Source organism: Nilaparvata lugens, chromosome 3 (assembly GCF_014356525.2).
Source record: "Nilaparvata lugens isolate BPH chromosome 3, ASM1435652v1, whole genome shotgun sequence".
In the NCBI taxonomy this organism is placed as follows: Eukaryota; Metazoa; Arthropoda; class Insecta; order Hemiptera; family Delphacidae; genus Nilaparvata; species Nilaparvata lugens.
In genome coordinates, this window is record NC_052506.1 from 39,889,692 (window position 1) to 39,911,647 (window position 21,956).

Genomic DNA, 21,956 nt, shown 5'->3' on the forward strand with positions numbered 1-21,956 from the left:
GGCTGAGTGGCCGCTATCCCTGTTAGGAATTGAACATGGGAAGTCATGACAGAGAGAGGCAAGGAGCTAGGGGGTTTGGATTTTGCTTTGAAATTGCAATATGCTGGATGGGATTATGGGTTTCTACAAAGATTTATGTTTCAAATATTAAAGGGGGGTTAGGAGGTTAGGTTTTTGCTTTGAAATGACGATATGCTGACTTAGTTATGGTGTTTTTCAACATTAGTTACCGGTAAATAACAACCGTTATATTTTATTAATTATATTATTGAAAAGTACTCTTACTTTTATTGAATGGAATGATGATGATATATTGATTATTGTATCGAATTTATTGATAAATCATCATTGGATAATAATATCATCATCAAAATGGAATGACGGCTCCAGTTACGGTGCTCGATAATCATCATCACAAAGAACGTTACATTCAAAGATCTGACCGGGATCTTTGCATTTACGTAAATGAATGGAACGGGAAAAAACCGATACTAACGCATGCGCGATACGGTACTGTCTGTGACCGAGAGTGGTTTGTATGCCAAATTGCCGATGCCGACAAAACTTTCTTTAGTTTTTGAGGTTGGACTTTGGAAATTAGTTTAATTTTTTGGTTTCAGGCTGAAGCTTATTCAAGTTCTAATTTATGTTACGTAAATGATTAAAATCTTCAAATAGATCTGAAGAGTTATATTCTTTTCAAGTGTGTTGTTTGTACAACGTTGTTAGAATAAAAAGCCATGAGCGATACCGTGGGTTTATCTGACATGGAAGTGAAGAAACTTTGCCAAGATCCAGATCCTTCAACAAAGGTAAATCATTTATTAATTCTCAGTTTCAATTAACCATTAACTTGATTGTTACTTTTTGTATACTATTTGTTTTTTATGAAGTCTGCATTGACATAACAATAGTTAATAGTTAACCCTGGAATGGTATCTTGGTATACTTGGTATTGGAATGGTATACTATCTTGGAAAAACATTGATGGTATCTATTCGTATTTTTCACGTTTGTTGGTTTATTCATTAAAAAAACAATGTTTATGCACTCAAAAAAAATCTATTCACTCATGATATCATTTCAGATACATGTTGACAAGCTATAATTGAGAGGATGATAATTGAAAAGCGTTTTTAAGCAATAGAAAAAAATCAAATCTTCTGTCATGTAATTTAAGAAACACTGAAAATTAAAAAAATCAAATAAAGCACAATAAAAGTTTTTCAATGTAGATTATATGTCCAATTGATATAGAAATAAATGTAGGCTATTCATGAGAAAAAAATATAAAATGTCTATAGTTCTCATACCTGCAGAGATTTCAAGTATATCTTCTGATCCACTTACACTATCATTGTCTGCTTCAGATGTGTCACTTCTACTTTCGTTCAAAATTTTGTCAATTTCAGAGTTACTAAGTGCTATTTTTCAATTCAAAATAATCCTTAGGACACACTACACTGGATATAAGTCAAATCACGCACTAAACAATAGGCCTAGTGTACATCTTATAAAAATTAAAAACTAAAAAATACACCATGCAAAAAAATAACACTACTGGTACATCTATTTGTAAAATATCTGCAACAATGGTCATAAATAGATGAGAAATTGTTAACTAGCTACTGTGACTAGTGCAATAACTTCGAAAACCGGTTGTGATAGATGGCATGACTGCTGGACGAAGTCTGGGCAATATTCATTTTTGTAGAATAAAAATACTTTTTTGATGCAGAAAAAATACGAATAGATACCATTCCAGGGTTAAAGGCCTACGAATTTAATCTTATCTATGCCAGCCGGCGGTGCCGAGGAGTCTGAAACTACTTCGCTGCATCTGGGCATTGGTAAGCTTTGAGATTTTGATTTTTTCCTCAAGTTAGGCATAAATAAAAGCTATTGTATTGTAATAAAACTTTAAAGTGAAAAAACACTCACATTCTTTGGTGTGGCGACGACCGTTTTGTGCTGGTATTGCACATTCTCAAGCCCAACAGAACTAAAGTATTAAAGGTTATGAGGGTGAGTATTTGGTCAGAGTGGGGGTGGAGGGGAGTTTTGGCGGTTGATGGAGGTGGATTTAAATGAGTTTGTCGAACAGAGTGTGGGAAGAAAAGTTGATTTGATCATTGAGAATATTGTTTGGCTGTTGTTTGGTGTACTTGTATATTTCAAACTGTTCCAGTACATCTAATTTTCTGTTTTTGTGGGAATAGTGGAGTCTTTCAAGGTTATTGTCTATGTCAGGGTGTGTATGGTCGGTGGAGATAATGTGTTCTGCAAAGGTGGAATGGGAGGAAGATTATAACGTCTTGATTTTACAGCAATGGGTTTGGTGTTTGGAGTAATGTGCTGAAACAGCGAAGCAGGTATGATTTGAGCAGCAGCAAGACCACATACTTTTAGTGGGTCTTTTGTTCCATCAAAAGACATATACAGACCTGATTGATTAGACAATAGATCATGACCGAGTAATACATAACAACAGAGATCTTTAAGAACAAGGAGAATTACATTTTTGTGCTTGTTGCCAAGAATTGATTGATTGATTGATTGATTGATTGAGTACTTTATTTATGTAGATTACAATATATACTGGCTTATACACTTATATACAATAGCTTACAATACAGCAAAATTATAGATGAATTTACATAATATAGACTAAGAAAATAACGATTGAACTGTATATGATATGAAAAAGCAATTTGTAATATAATAACTATAGATAATAATCATATTGTTATGCATCTACATAAATTGGCGGAGCTTTGGACATATCAATGTCCATTCTTTGGGAAGAATATTAAAAATATCCTCCCCACTAACTCTCTACCAAAACGTTAATTTCGTTATTTAAACTAAGGATTTATTTATTAATGGAAATATTGTAAAAGTTTTAATCAATATGAATATTGAAGAGAAAAAAACAGAAAATTGATAAAGTAAAATAATTATATAGGTAGATAAGATCAAATAATTGATTAATAAAATGAAGTAGGCTGAAAGTAGATCAGGGTTATCAACTTTCAGTAATATACAGCAGTATGCAGTGGATAATTGAAATAACATGAGTTTATATAATATATATATATATATATATATATATATATATATAATTCATTCTATAACATGGTTTAAAGGTTTATATTGGTGGAATGGGTGAGGGATGGTTGTCATGTGATCGTTCTAGGGCCGGACAGTTTCAGTCATTTGTTCCAAAATATGTTTTTTTAAAGTCAGGTTGAAGCTCGCTCGGCTCTCGATAGACCTGATAGAAACAGGAAGTGTATTCCATGCACGACAGGCACTGACTAAGAAGGATTTTGTGAAAATAGTAGTTCGATGATTGGGTATCCTTAAAGTACTTTCTCCGGTTCTAGTATGTGAAGCATCTATCCTCCTACCTTCAGAGACAAATTTGAAATCATCTTTAAAATAGTTCGGATTACCGTATTTCAAGATATCTCTAACAAGCTTGACTATTCGAAAAAGCCTCTGATCGGGAAGCTTCAATGTTGAACTAGCAATGTGGGCTGGGGTGATATGATCATGGCGTTGGAGAGAGTAGACGAAACGTAGACAATAATTTTGGCAACGCTGTAGTTTATCATTCAGAGTGACTTGCATATCGTTAAGAACAGAATTACAATACATTAAATGTGGGAAGATGAGAGATTGAACCAATAATAATTTAATGTTTCTAGGGAGGATATCGTGCATTTTCTTCAATGCATGCATGGCTGAGAATACCTTTTTACAAGTTTTGTTCACTTGTTCTGACCAGTCAAGAGTATTATTCATAATAATGCCTAAATTTTTAACTGAGCTACAGTAAGGAATGTCATTACCGTCTACACTAATTTTGTGAATCGATTCAAGGTCAATATTGTTTATAAGACGAGAATATCCAATTATAATGGGTTGTGTTTTGATGGGATTAAGCTTAAGGCCATTTTTCTTTGTCCATTCCACTATCGAATTGATATCCTGATTCATTATTCCAACTGAGTTGTCACATAGTTATTCAAAAGTATTCTTTGAGTATCTATAATGAGGTCCACGTTATAATGGCAGTGTGTGATTTGCAATTGTGTTGCTCATTGATATAGAGAATAAGATTAAGAAGAGCAAAGTCGGCTATGATGCCACTGCGCTAGTGTAGCTACCAGAAATTTCGGGCAAGAAGTTGGGTATTTGTATTCGATGTGTAGAAAAAGAGCCTTTTTCAAATGATAATATTTTTTTATTGAAGCAATAAAAAATATTCAAAGTATGGTAGTTTCATGCAGTGCTTATGGATGTACGAATCTGCATGCGCCAGATAAAAATATTTCTTTTCATACATAAGTATTTTTATATTTTCATCGGTCATGTTTCATGCAGGCTAAGCCTAGTGCCAAATGATCGTTTCAAGGAATATTGTGCTTAGGTTGATTCATTATAATTATTTGCCAAGTAATAAAATATAAGTTTTGGTAATATTATAATAAATATTTTGTTTCCATAGATCCAATATAGGTATCCATATTCCATTCCATTAATTTGTCTTATATTGTAATATTTTGTGAACTATGAAAATATTGTATGCTAAATTTGTATTATAAAAAATATTATCTGCTAAAATTGCCTATAAATTCTTCATCATTGCTATTGTTTTATTTTTCCCGTTCTTATAATATGTAGTTATTTATTATCTTATATTAAATATAGGAGTATAGAGTATAGTTAGGTTCCGTACCTATACTTAAGTTGCAAAACGAATGAGAAACAGTTTCATGAAATATTGTGATAATGGTTAATTTATTATTTGCCATCTGATAAAATATACAATAATATCAGCAATCTATAATTTTTGTTTTATTTTTCCCGTTCTTATAATATGTAGTTATTTATTATCTTATATTAAATATAGGAGTATAGAGTATAGTTAGTACCTATACTTAAGTTGCAAAACGAATGAGAAACAGTCTCACGAAATATTGTGATAATGGTTAATTTATTATTATTTGCCATCTGATTAAATATACAGTAATATTAGCATTCTATAATAAATGTTTTATTTTCCATATTCTAAATACATAGTAATAGGAAAATATTGTAAAAATGAGATTCATTTGCTAATAGAATGGATCAAAATCTGTAGTGAGGTAGGTTCACTAAATTAGATGTTTGGTCGAGTTAAAAATAATGTTCAATGAACAAATCATTGTATCATATGGTAATGGAAATGACGAAAAGTTGAAAAAAAATTATATTGAAATCCATCAAGTATGTCGAAAGATATAATGCAATGAAAGTCAATGTTTTCCCGTATAGGTCTGTCTGGGCGCCTGACTTCTTGCCCGATATTCAATGACGACGAGAAATGAAGGAGACATCATGCTTCCAAACGCTTGAAGGTATAGCTTAGTCATCTAACTATATATATCAATGGTGTTGCTATACTTGTGTATCATTCAACAAAGCAGATGGCGCCATAGTGAGATCCACGTTATTATGACAGTGAATTAAGATGGGAGAACAGCATTGCCGATTCTCTGCCTTGATTAATTATCTTTCTACATTGTCAAAAACAGATTTGGCATCATTGCAGAGAAAGAAAAGGATAGTACTACCTGCTTTGTCGAAAGATAGACAAGGATAGCAACACCAAAGTTGATCAAATACTGTCATTATAACGTGGACCTCACTACATCTCTTTCACGCATTGCAAGGTTGCCACATCGTTTTTCAACAATGTAGAAATTCAACTAATTGACAAATTAGGGTTAAGGGTTAGGTTTTATTTAGATTATATTTATTAATGTTCAATGAGGATAGGTTAGGCTTTTGTTTTGAAATCGCAATATGCTAGGAGGGGCTAGGGTCCAGGTAGAGTTATGTTTTTGTTGTTTCAAAGGTGAAAGGATAGGTTAGGGGGTTGGGATTTTGCTTTGAATTCCAAAGTATTGAATGTGAAAGGGTAAGGGGTTAGGTTATTTCAAGTTATTTCATAATGTTTCATAAGGTTAGGTTGGGTTTTTGCTTTAAAATTGCAATATGCTAGAAAGGGCTAGGATACAGGTAGAATCATGGTTTTTGATATTTCAAAGGTGAAAAGATAGGTTAGGGGGTTTGGATTTTGCTTTGAAATTGCAATATGCTGGATGGGATTATGGGTTTCTACAAAGATTTATGTTTCAAATATTAAAGGGGAGGTTAGGAGGTTAGGTTTTTGCTTTGAAATGACGATATGCTGACTTAGTTATGGTGTTTTTCAACATTAGTTAAATAACAACCGTTATATTTTATTAATTATATTATTGAAAAGTACTCTTACTTTTATTGAATGGAATGATGATGATATATTGTTTATTATGAAGTCTGCATTGACATAACAATAGTTAATAGTTAACCCTGGAATGGTATCTTGGTATACTTTGTTATTGGAATGGTATACTATCTTGGAAAAACATTGATGGTATCTATTCGTATTTTTCACGTTTGTTGGTTTATTCATTAAAAAAACAATGTTTATGCACTCAAAAAAATCTATTCACCCATGATATCATTTCAGATACATGTTGACAAGCTATAATTGAGAGAATGATAATTGAAAAGCGTTTTTAAGCAATAGAAAAAATCAAATCTTATGTCATGTAATTTAAAAAACACTGAAAATTAAAAAAATCAAATTAAGCACAATAAAAGTTTTTCATTGTAGATTATATGTCCAATTGATATAGAAATAAATGTATTCATAAGAAAAAAATATAAAATGTCTATAGTTCTCATACCTGCAGAGATTTCAAGTATATCTTCTGAGCCACTTACACTATCATTGTCTGCTTCAGATGTGTCACTTCTACTTTCGTTCAAAATTTTGTCAATTTCAGAGTTACTAAGTGCTATTTTTCAATTCAAAATAATCCTTAGGACACACTACACTGGATATAAGTCAAATCACGTACTAAACAATAGGCCTAGTGTACATCTTATAAAAATTAAAAACTAAAAAATACACCATGCAAAAAAATAACACTACTGGTACAACTATTTGTAAAATATCTGCAACAATGGTCATAAATAGATGAGAAATTGTTAACTAGCTACTGTGACTAGTGCAATAACTTCGAAAACTGGTTGTGATAGATGGCATGACTGCTGGACGAAGTCGGGGCAATATTCATTTTTGTAGAATAAAAATACTTTTTTGATGCAGAAAAAATACGAATAGATACCATACCAGGGTTAAAGGCCTACGAATTTAATCTTATCTATGCCAGCCGGCGGTGCCGAGGAGTCTGAAACTACTTCGCTGCATCTGGGCATTGGTAAGCTTTGAGATTTTGATTTTTTCCTCAAGTTAGGCATAAATAAAAGCTATTGTATTGTAATAAAACTTTAAAGTGAAAAAACACTCACATTCTTTGATGTGGCGACGACCGTTTTGTGCTGGTATTGCACATTCTCAAGCCCGACAGAACTAAAGTATTAAAGGTTATGAGGGTGAGTATTTGGTCAGAGTGGGGGTGGAGGGGAGTTTTGGCGGTTGATGGAGGTGGATTTAAATGAGTTTGTCGAACAGAGTGTGGGAAGAAAAGTTGATTTGATCATTGAGAATATTGTTTGGCTGTTGTTTGGTGTACTCGTATATTTCAAACTGTTCCAGTACATCTAATTTTCTGTTTTTGTGGGAATAGTGGATTCTTTCAAGGTTATTGTCTATGTCAGGGTGTGTTTGGTCGGTGGAGATAATGTGTTCTGCAAAGGTGGAATGGGAGGAAGATTATAACGTCTTGATTTTACAGCAATGGGTTTGGTGTTTGGAGTAATGTGCTGAAACAGCGAAGCAGGTTTGATTTGAGCAGCAGCAAGACCACATACTTTTAGTGGGTCTTTTGTTCCATCAAAAGACATATACAGACCTGATTGATTAGACAATAGATCATGACCGAGTAATACATCACAACAGAGATCTTTAAGAACAAGAAGAATTACATTTTTGTGCTTGTTGCCAAGAATTGAGAGGTTAACTGAGCATTGTCCAACAACTGATGATCGGAGAGAGGTAGTAGCTATACAAATTTGTTCATTAGAGGGGTAAATTTTTAATTTCAGATTTTTTGCAAGTTGTTTATTAACAAAACTACTGGAACTGCCAGTGTCAATTAGCGCAGCTACTCTAAAATCATTCAACAAAGCCGGTACAGTAGCTTTACTGAGTCCTGGAGGTGATGAATTACAGATTTCTGCTGCTGATACTAGTTTATCATTCTTGTGGGTCTGATTTGATCTGCACATTTTTGCATAATGCCCTTTTATTCCACATTTCCTACAGAATATATTGCGAGCAGGGCATTCATTTCTGAAGTGTGAGTTGAAGCTACAGTAATCACATATTTGGGTTTTTTTCTTGATTGAGTAGCTTGTGCAATAACAGGCTCAGCCGGAGTTAGAGATTCAACTGAGGATTCGACTACAGGCTGTGTGGCGTTGATTAGCAATGAGGACGAGTTGAAACTAAGTGAGTCATGGTATGCGGATTCTAAAGTTCTAGCGTGGTCTACTATTTCATGGAAATCTAAACACTTTGTTTCCAAGAGACGTTGTCGAATGTCTGGAGACAGCAAACCACTTATAAAGGCATCTCTCACACAATTATCATGATTCTGTTCTTCTGTTACTGCCTTGAATTTACGTTTTTTCCTACGCTACTGGTGGAAGATGTTAGGGTGAGTCATTGTACCCTAACTCGGCAGTGTCTTGAGCTATGGAGCTCTATGACTGCTCAAAGTAATAACAGTGCTGAAGTTGGGGGTTCCTGATATATAAGACCTTCAGTAGAGCTTGGCAATTTTATCTTTATTTATTTATTTATTTATTATTCTCTGATTTTTCTTTCTCTAATATTAATTAATATCTGATATTCTAATTCTAGTTCAATTTCATTTAATTTTCAAAGTTAAAATATGTATATATATATGTATGATTTTTTTTGCCAAGTCTACTTTTTTGGGAGAAGTGGTAATGGAGAAGGGTTCTCTCCTAGGGAATTGAGTACTGTGAACAGTGGTTGACCGACAATCAGCTGCTGGCACCTTTACAGCCCAACTGCTAACTTTCAATCAGGCCACCATTGTTGAAATGGGAGTGGCTTGTGGGTTTGAGGTGGTCGTGGTATTTCGTACATCTGCCTTATTGATAGATGCCATGATGATGGCCTGATTGAAAGTTCAAACAGCTTCTATCTCATCTGCCATGAGATAGAAGCTGTATCATGAAGCTTTCGAGATGTGAGCTGAATGAAGTTGAGTAATTGAGGGGTACTGGCATATTCATAGAGTAACCTATTATTCACTGTGTAGTGAAAGTTTCAGATGGTTCTGATGAGTCTGTTTTGAAGGCCAAATAGACGTTTTCTATTGGTCTTCGATAGATAAGGGAACCAGACTGGGGCGGCATAGGTCAGGTATGCCCTGATGATGGCTGTGAATATGAGCAGCCGAAATTTCAGGGGGAGTGAAGGGGTGACAAGGAGGGGGAATAGTTGTACAAACAGCAAACGACAGTGTTGAATTTTCACTTTAATGTGTTGTTTGAAAGTGAGTGTTCTATCCAGAGTTACACCTAGGTACTTGACGGTATGGGACCATGGCAGGGCGTGGCTATGGATTTTGAGAGTGGGAGGAAGTTTAAGTTTTCAGGAAAAGGCGACAGCCACACATTTAGTTGGATTAATCTCTACTTCCAGGATGAACACCAGGATGTAAGCAGGTTTAATTGCTCTTGAACATTCCTGGCCGCCCTATTCAGATTCATGCTGCTCGAGTGGAATGTGGTATCATCAGCAAATAGACTTGTTTAAGAAGGAGTAGAGGATAGGTCCAAACACAGATCCTTGGGGGACATCTGCTGTTGCTGGGGTGAGAGCTGAAGAGTTTACTGATGATGGGGTGCAGGTATGAACTTCAAAATACCTATTAGTAAGGTATGGCTTGAAGAGTCTTATTGTTGAAGGTGGAAAGACAGATGAAAGTTTATAGAGTAGTCCATCCAGCCACACAGTGTCAAAGGCTGCTTTGAAGTCTATAAAGACTGCAGCCACGTGCTCTTTCGTGTTGAAAGAATCTGATAACTGAGAGCAGAATTTCATTAGTTGCAGTGTTGTTGAACAACCTGCACGAAATCCAAACTTCTACAGATACGATAGGCTACTATATATTACGATACATTTTTTTTTGTATTGCGTTCGCAATAATTTTTAATATCGGGCACCGAGCTTCGCTCGTTATTTTTTATTGATAAACTCTTCGCTCGTTATTTTTATCTATTGATAAATTCTTTAGATGATCGTGTTTATATTTTACAGTTGGCTAGGTATGTCAGCTTATGAATTTGGGGGAAGAGATATTTTGATTTTCCACAGACGCACTTTTTCATTATCCACAGACGATGAAAGTCTCGGCTGTTTTTCCAAGGATGAATTAATCTCTTTTACCTTTTAATCTCTTTCAGCGAGTTTTCCCAGGAATGAGACCTAGTGCAATCGAATTTTTAACCTACTATTTTTAACCTAATCATAAACCTACTATGTTCCAAATTTCGTGAAAATCGTTAGAGCCGTTTTCGAGATCCGTTGAACATAAATAACCATAAATAAATATAAATAACCAAATTTTAAAATACAGAAATTGCTCGCTTAATATTATAGGATATGCACAAGTGTCAGTTTTCTACCTCAAGTGAAAGAAATTCGCTTATATTTGACAAGTAGTATTCATAATTGATTGCAGATTGGGAACCTTGAGTGTAGATGAATGACCAACCTACCTAGCGTGAAATTTTCTGTTGCAATTGCAGCCCATTCAAAAGGTCAAATAATATTGTTCAGGGAACAGCCCCGAAAGAATTGTTCTTGACTTGTTTATATGATGTATTTTGGAGCGCTGAATTTGAACCTGAAATTTTCTGACACTGAAGTGTCTTCGTCCCTAAAAACCACAAACCCATCTCCCCCCTCTCCAAATCTAGGATTTTTAAAAAATTATATTTAAAAAACCTCGTGTTTCTAAATTCTTCATAAGATTAAAGACAATTTAATTTTTAATGCCATTTATGTTTATATAATCTGAATGCCTCTACAATCTAAATTCACTTTCTAAATTGATATCAGGAAGATGATGGCTCATTCAGCGTTCTCAGCATGTCTTTTGTTATGCCTGTTGGCAGTGATTTTTAAAAAAATGATTTCCTGTGATTTTTGACAGTGATTTTTAAAAATATGATTTCCTTTGATTCATTCTATTGTTGTTTGACGCGCACCTTGCCTTTATGATATCTAACAGGGATTTATGCCTGCTTCACAAATGTGGTAATGCTGTCAAAATATTATTTGTGCGGAAGTTATATCTACATTTTTATAAAATTCTGTCATCGCTATTGCACATTCTAAACGAGCACAATGACCATGATTAATGAATGGCAATGCTTTCACATCAATGTGAAACAATTACCGAATATTTTAAGTGGCAAAGTATCACATTAAAAATTTCTCGTTTCCCTGTGCAACTCTGTATGATGATTGGCGACGCAACTCATAATTCAATAAATCATGCATACATCCCATTCAAGTCTCTTCTATCAACTAAAGTAGTATTTTATTTTTTTAGGACTTCATCATGCAACAGACTATGTACAGAATTAAGGATCCTAGACTTTCGCTGCCATTCTATACTGGAGTGCTTGGAATGACTCTTCTGAAAAAGTTTGACTTTCCAGAAATGAAGTTCAGTCTCTATTTCTTGGGCTACGAAGATCCAGCTGAGAAACCGTCAGATGAAGCAGAACTAAGTGAATGGACATTTTCAAGAAAGGCGGCTATTGAATTGACTCAGTAAGTGGAGCTCGTTTATTTCTTGTGACATGATTTGTTAGTTCCAATTTACGATCTATTGAATAATTTTTTTGTCCTATTCTTGTATATAATTTTGTGATTTTCTATCACTATTATAAATTTAATCTTCATTGATTTAGAAATACCGGTCTCTTAAGGTTGAAATTTTTACCTTCTTAAATCTAAAAATTATTCTACCAATCAATTTTTATGAATGGTAGTTTGCCTCCAAGTGATGCACATTGGTCAACAAATGAACTATCAAATAATGGCGATCACACAAACTTATGTTCTCCTGACCAAGCACTACGCAAGATTTCCAAGAAATTGGGAACATAAAGTGTGTATGTAGGTTTTTGAGACTTATGAGCTTTATATGTGCTGAGTATCTGCCATGCGCGAAGTAAATTGAAATACCGGTCAGTTTAGTGTAATAATTAAGTATGTATTTTTGGTTTACATACTACGTCCTACCATAGGCCTATATTTGCATCCAAATGGCTCGTAATTGAACTAAGATTTCATGAACATTGTGTGATTGAACAAAATAATAATTATTCAAATTGAATTTTGAGCTTCATAATGAAACGAAAATCACTGAGGGTGAAAGAAAATATACTGTAGCTATAATTTTTTCTCAATGGAGTGTTTGCAAAACCAATATCAGTACTATCTGTAAAATTTAAAATTTTGCTTTCCGAGGAATTAGTTATAGTAATAAAAAATAATTCAGAAAATGTTTGTTCCAGCAATTGGGGAACAGAAAATGATCCAGATTGTAAGTACCACAATGGGAACAGTGATCCTCGAGGATTTGGTGAGTTGTTTTTAAAACGTAAATTTCATGTTAGACTTAATTTAAATAGTATCTAGCAAAAATTCAAGTAAATCTACACAAAATTGATGGAATAATTTGAATTTTTAAAAACAAATTCTATCTCATTCGTGAAAGACATGGTTTTACAAATCATTCTACAGCTTATTTAGTAGTGAGTGTACAATAATGTTATATCAATCGATGTGTTAAAGGTGTAGAATTGTAGACGATGAAATAATTATTCATACTTTGTATAAAATAAGTTGAGACTTGGCCCTCCATCCAAAGAAATTACAGAGTTGTAAAATTGTGAAAAATTGCAACATCAAATTTCTAATTCAACCACAGAATATTGTTTGTAGATAATCATTCCCGATATTCCAGTAGCACTGAAGAAGTTCCAGGGTTAAAGGATTAAAGTATAAATTTATTTATTTTTTGATAAAATTGAAAACATTGCAAAAGTATATTTTTCTTTTAAATATCAGAATCATGGGATGTCCTTATTAGTAAAAAATTTAAATAGAAATAACGGAGAGAATGTCTTCAAAACATTCAAAAGCCCATAAAAACTCATTTTCTATTATTTTTTTCGAATTTCATTCCATTATAACTTTTTATGTGCAAGAGATATATAGAAATTTTTAATCTATGAAATTAAGAGCGTTTTTTCATCTTTGGAACGATATATCTTCATGTGCTGTACGTCAAAAAATGAGTTTTCGCCACACTGCACAGAAAGCAGCTGTTTTCCAGTCACTACGTAGTAGATCTGAAAGACATTGTTTGCAGACGACTCTCGTCTGACATCAGAACTGGTTTCTTTCCGGCCTAGGCCGGAAAGAGTACCCTTTCCAGCTGCTAACATGGAACTAAGAAAGGTGTTCAAAAAACAGCTGATCAAAAAACTTTTCATTATTTGTGTTCATTATTCAATAATTAAAACATTTATAATAATATCATCTTATTGTCATTTGAAAGAATAAAAAAGTATAAACTCAACCTCCCACATAATTCAACATCATCAAATCAGAATAAAAAATAAAAATACTTGGACAATTTCCTGATATTCAGATTACCTCAGATTTGCTAGAGCTATCACCTTCCACTTCTGCTTTCGGAAGTGCTTAGTAAACAACTATTCTCATATATATTATTTATTTTTTTGTGTGGCGAAAAATAGCGTTCGCACCACGGGCAAAAATGTTTTTCCGGCTCTCAATCTTTTCTAGTCCTCAGCCTACGGCCTTGGACTTGAAAACCGATTTCGAGCCGGAAAAATCTCATTTTCTGCTCTAGGTGCGAAATATACTATTTCCAGCGCCCTCCAAAGAAAACCCTGCATGATTTCTGTTGCGTTTTTCCATACGCATGAGGTAACAAGCTAGAACTATGAAATCGATTTTTCATGACTACTTCAAGATAGAGACTTGCAAATGGTCTCATCTCAATCTCTTCGTTACAACAAGCCAGATAAGAATATTGATGATCGAAACAACGAAAATACTTGACATCATTGAAAAATTCAAGATGGCGGTCATTATTGACGATAATTTTTATATCGCTTGCTATTCAGTTATTATGAGAGATATCGGATTGGTTTCATCACCAAAGTGTTCAGAATTAACCAAACTATATGTTCGAGAGAATCGTCTCATTTCGACCACTCTTTTCATGATTTATTCAACTTCAAAAACTTGAAACATACATTTTTCGGGGACAATATTTCACTTTCAACCCTGTAAATGTATTTTCGCCACACTGCACAGAAAGCAGCTGTGTTCCAGTCCCTACGTAGATCTGAAAGACCTTGTTTGCAGACGACTCTCGTCTGACGTAAGAAACAGGTTTCTTTTCTGGTCTAGGCCAGAGAGTGTACTCTTTGCAGCCGCTTAGAAGTCGGTAGTTAATAAGTCATCCGCTAGATCGGGCGAGTGTCCACTTTCTTCATCAAAGTCGCCATGATTTCGGTTCCAATTTCGAATCAAACTAATTCAGCTAACTCGGCCTACGGCCTCGGACTTGAAATCCGATTTCAAGCCGTAAAAATCTCATTTTCTGCTCTAGGTGCGAAATATACTATTGCAGTATACTTACACTAGTGTTATTGGTACAGTGTTTTAGAATATTTCCAAAGCCTGGTTGGAGGCTGTAAGTCCATATTCCACGGCTGGAGCGTCATCGGAAAAAGAGAGAAAAGTACTGATCGCAGCGGAAAACTTGCTTTTTCCACCAAATGCGAAACCCAACAATTAGAAAACCGTTTAACTCATGACTCCTTGAAGGTACAGACTTGGGAATGGTATCAATCTCTTTTTAATGATGTTTAGAAAGAGATTATCCATGATGGCAATCTCAAAAATGTTTTTCATCATAAAAAACAAGATGGCGGCAAACATATGACGATTTTCAAGAAATCGTCTGTAATTCTAATAATGTCGAGGATATTGGATCAATTCAGCCATCTGGAAGCTCCAAAATAATCATACTACAAAATCCGAAAGATTTATCTATTTCCAACTTTTACTATGGTGATTATAACTTCAAACTCTTGAAATCAGATTTTTCTGGGGACAAAATTTTATTTTCACCCTGTAAATATATTCAGAGTGAACAAACACCAATATTATTGACACAGTGTTGTAGAATATTTCTAAAGCTTCAAAATGACATCTAGTTGAATTCTGTAAGTCCATCTTCTACGGCTGGAGTGTCATTAAAAAAGAGAAAAAACTACTGTTTGCAGCGGAAATAGTTTATTTCGCACCTAGGGCCGAAAATGAGACTTTTCTGGCTCGAAATCGGTTTTCAAGTCCAAGGCCGTAGGCTGATGACTAGAAAAGATTGAGAGACGGAAAACATTTTTGCCCATGGTGAGAACGTTATTTTTCGCCACACAGAAAAATAAACAATATAAATATGAGAATAATTGTTTATTAGGCACTTCCGAAAGCAAAACAGGAAGGTCATAGCTCTAGCAAAACTGAGGTAATCTGAATATCAGGAAATTGTCCAAGTATTTTTATTTTTTATTCTGATTTGTCTAAATAACCCATAATTGAACCTTATGTTCAATTATGTAAGAGGTTGAGTTTATACTTTTTTATTCTTTTAAATGACAATAAGATGATATTATTATAAACGTTTTAACTATTATTGAATTATGAAAAGTTTTTTGATCAGCTGTTTTAGCACACTTGAAATTTGGCCAATCTGAATGTCAACGTCAACAATGCTTGTTGTCAACTTCGGAAGTTTAGATTAGAAGTTTTATCCTACTCTGAAAATCGAATTTGAATAGTTTAAGATATATATCTTATCTGTATTTCATTCATCCAAATAAAATGATAGTATATTATTGCAGAATACTTATTCAATTCTAGAAGAATAAATTGATTCCGTTTCATAAACAATTTTGTAAACACGTTCACATCAAATCAGAATCAGCTGACTTCAAGGTTATTTTACAGCCCTAGGGCCGTAAAACTTTTACCGGCCTGGTCAGAAAACAATCATTTTCGGCCTCCGGCCGAACATTGGATGTAATGGATGTAATGAGCTGGTTTTCGTGCGTCATATGAAGGCCGAAAGTGATTGTTTTCTGACCAGGCCGGTAAACTTTTTACGGCCCTAGGGCTGTAAAATAGCCTTGAAGTCACCTGATTCTGATTTGATGTGAACGTGTTTACAAAATAGTTTATGAAACGGAATCAGTTTATGCTTCTAGAATTGAATAAAGTATTCTGCAATAATATACTATCATTTTATTTGGATGAATGAAATACAGATAAGATATATATCTTAAACTATTCAAATTCGATTTTCAGAGTAGGATAAAACTTCTAATCTAAACTTCCGAAGTTGACAACAAGCATTGTTGACGTTGACATTCAGATTGGCCAAATTTCAAGTGTGCTAAAACAGCTGATCAAAAAACTTTTCATAATTCAATAATAGTTAAAACGTTTATAATAATATCATCTTATTGTCATTTAAAAGAATAAAAAAGTATAAACTCAACCTCTTACATAATTGAACACAATCTTTTAGGTTATTTAGACAAATCAGAATAAAAAATAAAAATACTTGGACAATTTCCTGATATTCAGATTACCTCAGATTTGCTAGACTATAACCTTCCACTTTTGCTTTTGGAAGTGCTTAATAAACAATTATTATCATATATATATATATATATATATATATATATATATATATATATAGTTTATTTTTTTGTGTGGCGAAAAATAGCGTTCGCACCACGGGCAAAAATGTTTTTTTCGGCCTACGGCCTCGGACTTGAAAACTGATTTCGAGCCGGAAAAGTCTCATTTTCGGCCCTAGGTGCGAAATATACTATTTCACCATATGCCAAACCTGAACAATTAGAAATCCTTATAACTCATGACCCCTTGAAGGTACAGACTTGAAAATGGTATCAATCTATTCCGTACAGATGTGTGGAAATAGATTATCCATGATGGCAATCTCAAAAATGTTGTCGTCATAGAAAAATCCAAGATGGGGGCCAAAAATCTGATTTCAATAGTTTGAAGTCATAACCACCATAGTAAAAGTTGTTGGAAATGGATAAATCTTTCGGATTTTGTAGTATGATTATTTCGTAGCTTCCAGATGTCTCAAAGTTGCAATTTTAAAAATTTGGCGAAGTTGTAATTTCTTTGGATGTAGTATCAAGTTTCAAGTTATTTTATACAGACTATAGAACGAAATTTGGATGGAGATGATTGATCTGAGTTCATATGAAGTTTTATCACAGATTGTCTTCATTTTATCAAATAATGAATTACCTCGAATAGGTATTCACTCGAATTTTTTAATAAAGATACTTGATATATTTGCTTTTAAAACCCTTTAATTTCTTCTTATTTGATTTTATTTTTTACAATTAGGTCACATTGGAGTCATGGTACCAGACGTCGAAAAAGCTTGTCAAAGATTTGAAACACTTGGAGTTGATTTTGTCAAAAAGCCCAATGATGGTGAGTTTATCTGCATTTGTCTATGTATATAGTATTGTAATAATTACATCAAGTGGCTTGGGAATAGTCTAGTTGTTACTACACTACTTCTCGGTTCTTGAAATTCATTTTGGGTGCGGCAGTCAATACTCAATCTTTGATATGGATAACCTATTCGTAATCTTGTGATTGCCTATAAAACACCCTCAAACTATTGCTATTCATTCCAAATGAATAGGTGTTGAGCTGTATCACAGTTACCTAGAACCATCCCCATCGCATAGGCACAGCTGCCTAATGCGATGGGGATTATCTCACAGGTCAGCTCGGTATTTCGAGTCAGTCTTCCAAGGAAATGAAAACCTATTGAAAACTTTCTCTATTCACTCTCTAGTCAATCGAGTCATTTGAAAATTGGAATACTAACTGATGTAACTTTTACATGATCTTGAAAGCCTAATAATAGTCCAAATCGAAAAAAATGAATGACTTTTATTTATAAGTCAATATAACCGTAGCTAGCATTCCTTCCATTTGTGGGAGGAATCCATACAGGGTTCACAGAACGAGTAAACTCGTTCCAATTCCATTTAAAGTTGAGTAGAAAGTCAATGTTATGAATTGATCAGTAAATGCTTCCAAAAGCGCCTGAATGCTTCCGTAGACCAGGTAGGCGCTTATTGTGGAACTGTTCACCGTATTCAGCTGGTGCTGTTGACCCCTGATTGTGTAAAAAGCTTCTTCTTGGTCTTTTTGAATCTAGGACCTCTGTTTGTAGATCAGTAAAATTCTCTATGACTAATTCTTACGGTCTAGGCTACCACCTTCCATTTGGAAATGCACTTCAATGAATGCCAGTTAAATTGGGCAGACCACAGGTGTTGGGAGCAGAACTCTCTGCAGACCTGTTTTCTCTCCTACTTTGCATTCTTGTTGTCATTTTTTGGATGAAATTTACGCAAGTGTTTATCTGTGCCTGGGTAATGAGATGAAATGAGATAATGACATAATTTGAAATCCATGCGCTGGCGGGATTCTATCTCCCATACTAATCCGGCATCAGTCTATCATAGTCGATAGCTTTTCATTCAACTGGGTAATCGCAGCCCACAATATTATTGGTTCTTAATAGACATTTAAATTGTTGAAATTTTCCTCAAACAACTTCAGAAGTATTTCAAACGTTCAAGGATGTGCAAAGGCTAAAAATAAACTTTCTATTGGTGTAAATAAATAGAAATAAAAATAAAAATAAAAATGTCAGTACCCTTTTTGAATTATTTTATCACAACAAGTGATCACTTGAAAATGGCATCAATGTTGAAACATGTTGTGATAAAATAATTCAAAAAGGGCACCGAGCTTCGCTCGTTATTTTTATTACACATAATTATTTATTGTGCTCGCTATTTATTGATAAACAGAACACAAATATCTAAAATGATCGTGTTTATATTTCACAGCTGGCTATATGTCATCTTATGAATTTCGGGGATGTGATATTTTGATTTTTCACATACTCACTCGCTCACACACTTTTTTACTATCCACAGCTGTTTCAGCCAAGGATGAATTATCCTTTTAATATCGTTCAGCGAGTTTACCCAAGAGACCTAGTGTAATCGGATTTTTATATCATAAACCTAATATGTTCCAAATTTCGTGAAAATCGTTAGAGCCGTTTTCGAGATCCGTTGAACATAAATAACCAGATATAAAAATATATACAAATATACAGAAATTGCTTGCTTAATATAATAGGATATGAGATTAGAACCACAAATTATTGTTTACTATTGTTGTTTTGATACTGATGTACTCCGCCCTGTCAAATTTGAATAAACACCGGATTGATTTTGCCTAATCTAAATACTCATTGAATGGTATTCAATAACGTTTCTTGAGTTTATTTTTATAATTTCACGCCGAAATCTAATTTATTGGATCATAGCAATGGCTATAGTTTCTAGTTTTAAAGAAAATCAAAAGGTTCTGTTTGATTCTTTGAAGAAAACTATTCAGTAGCCTTGGAAAATAATCTATATATTTATATAAAGGCGATATGGCCCTCATTCATAATCAACACAACTAAAAATCTACTGAACCAAATAAGTTCATTTAGAAGGCTCACTATGAACGGATTTGAAAGAAATTCCAAAGATACGACCGAAATCTGCGTTTTCCAGCGTTTTTTGTGTTTTCTCAGCGTTTTCAAGAACTATTTGACAAAAAATGTTATTATTTGATACACAGGCTCAGCTATTTTAATGTTGTATTGTGTAAGGGTTTTGAAATAGAGCCCAAGCTCCGCCCAACATCGGCGGTTTTTGAGCGTTGTTTCCTGCTTTTTCTAGGCCTTCTCAATAAACAATTGAAAGATAATGTTTAAATTTTATACAAAAGATCCGCAGGGGTCTGGAAATTATGTCTTGAAAGGACTCCACAATTACGCTAAAGATACACCCAGGATAGGCGGTTTTACTGCGTTTTCCTAACGTCCCCTTGCATTTTTCTGCGTTATCTCAGATTTCTCAAGAACTAAATGTTCAAGTAAACTTCCTACAGAAGTTTAGCTAGGGTAAAGACATTGTTTTCTTTAGAGGAGAGGACTTCTAAATCACGCTCAAGATACGCCCAAAATTAGAGTTTTCCTACGTTTTCTCATCTCTTCCAAAAACTAATTCACAAAAAATGTTCCGATTTGTTAAATAGATTCATCTGAGTTGCTCAAATGTTGTATTTGAAAGGTTTTAAAATAACGCCAAAACATACGCCCAAAATCTGCGTTTTCTGCTTTTTCAATAACATATTGACAGAAAACGTTCAAATTTGGTACAGAGGTTTAGTCAGGGTCTAGAAATTTGTAGATCCTTTCTTGATGAAAGGACTTGAATATTTTGTCAAAGATATGCTAAAAATTTGCGTTTTTCTAAGTGTTTCGGCCTTTTCATTATCATAGAAACACAAATAGTTAAAATCTGGTACACAGGTCTGTCTTAATAGTTTTTGGGCTTTGAATGAGCCTTTCATGAACAAATTAATTTGAAAGTGTACAAAAGTTTAGCTCAAATCATGGTTGTGCTGGATCTGAGGGTTTCTTTTCACAAGTTTTTTTATTGAGTATTCAATGCATTGTTCTATATTTATCAAGTATCTCAATTCATACTTAAGAGGGTTATATATCGACGTTTGCCAAGGGGCTCCAGGGGGCAGAGCCCCCTGGCTAGACGGATAAGGCGAGCGAAGCAAACCTGCCGGCTAGTATCTTCTCATGTGATATACGTATATGTGTTGAAATTTCTAGTGTAATCAAAGATCAATGAAAATATGCGATGAATATCTCTATCTTTAAAAACTTGGATATTTGGACACTGATAATAGATTTTGTTACAGGGAAAATGAAAGGAATCGCTTTCATCAAAGACCCTGATGGCTATTGGATTGAAATATTTAATGCCAAAGCAACGCCAGTAATGTTAGGTTCATAGTAAATAACAGGTAGCAATCACTTTACTAGACACACATTTTACTTCTGCTATACGAATTTTTCAGCAAAACATTTTCGCATCATTGAGGTTTTCAATGCAACTTATGTAAATTTTTAACGACATTTTAATGAAAGTTTGTAATACTAGAGTTGAACATGAATCATTCATGAATGTGGTCGACCAACTATAATATAATTTTCTGCACTACTTCAAAAGATTAGTTGCCTAATGATTTTGTGCCTTAAAAAATGGTATGCAATGATGTTAAAAAATACATTTTAAAATGAATTTGATCTTAATTATAACTTTTTCAGACTTATTGGCCCCCCCACCTTAAATTATCTTATTAAAATAGCTTTAGCCACTGTTTCAAAGATACAATAATATTAGGGTTTTCTTAAAAAATAATTTGACTCAAGAAATTTTCCATTTTCTCGTTTTGCATGCTGATAGACCTTATTAATTTTCATGATAAATAGAAAGAATCTTCTAAAATTAATAAGTTATTATCGATTAACTTGCTCAAGTTATTAAATTGAACAATTCAGATTTAATTACTCGGTCAGCTAGCACTCTTCTACGTTTATACTATTGACACTAAGACTTGAAATAATTAATTTTAATGAAAATGATGTGGTGGTAATTTAGATTTGAAATACTTATTATTTTATTTTTTCATTTTAACAAATTCAGTTGTCCATTTCACTTTGAGGATTTATTTGGTTTACTGTATTGTAATGAATAATTGATGGCTATGGGAAACTCCCCTTCAGTATTTGGTGAATCGG

At 33.7% G+C, this 21,956-nt stretch overlaps 1 protein-coding gene across 1 annotated transcript; it reads left to right on the plus strand.

Moving 5' to 3' along the window:
- Positions 1-505: 505 nt before the first annotated feature.
- Positions 506-21,473, plus strand: LOC111044091 (lactoylglutathione lyase). Its single transcript, XM_039423786.1, has 5 exons — positions 506-812; positions 11,658-11,881; positions 12,631-12,698; positions 17,612-17,701; positions 21,074-21,473. The coding sequence occupies exons 1-5, from the start codon at positions 741-743 to the stop codon at positions 21,166-21,168; spliced, it is 549 nt and encodes a 182-aa protein (XP_039279720.1). The 5' UTR covers positions 506-740; the 3' UTR covers positions 21,169-21,473.
- The last annotated feature ends 483 nt before the right edge of the window (positions 21,474-21,956 follow it).

Excerpts from the sequence above, each read along its gene's own strand:
- LOC111044091 (XM_039423786.1), top strand. The coding sequence starts at position 741 with ATGAGCGATACCGTGGGTTTATCTGACATGGAAGTGAAGAAACTTTGC. Across the intron at positions 813-11,657 it reads ATCCAGATCCTTCAACAAAG|GACTTCATCATGCAACAGAC; the intron begins GTAAATCATTTA and ends TTATTTTTTTAG. Across the intron at positions 12,699-17,611 it reads CAGTGATCCTCGAGGATTTG|GTCACATTGGAGTCATGGTA; the intron begins GTGAGTTGTTTT and ends TTTTACAATTAG.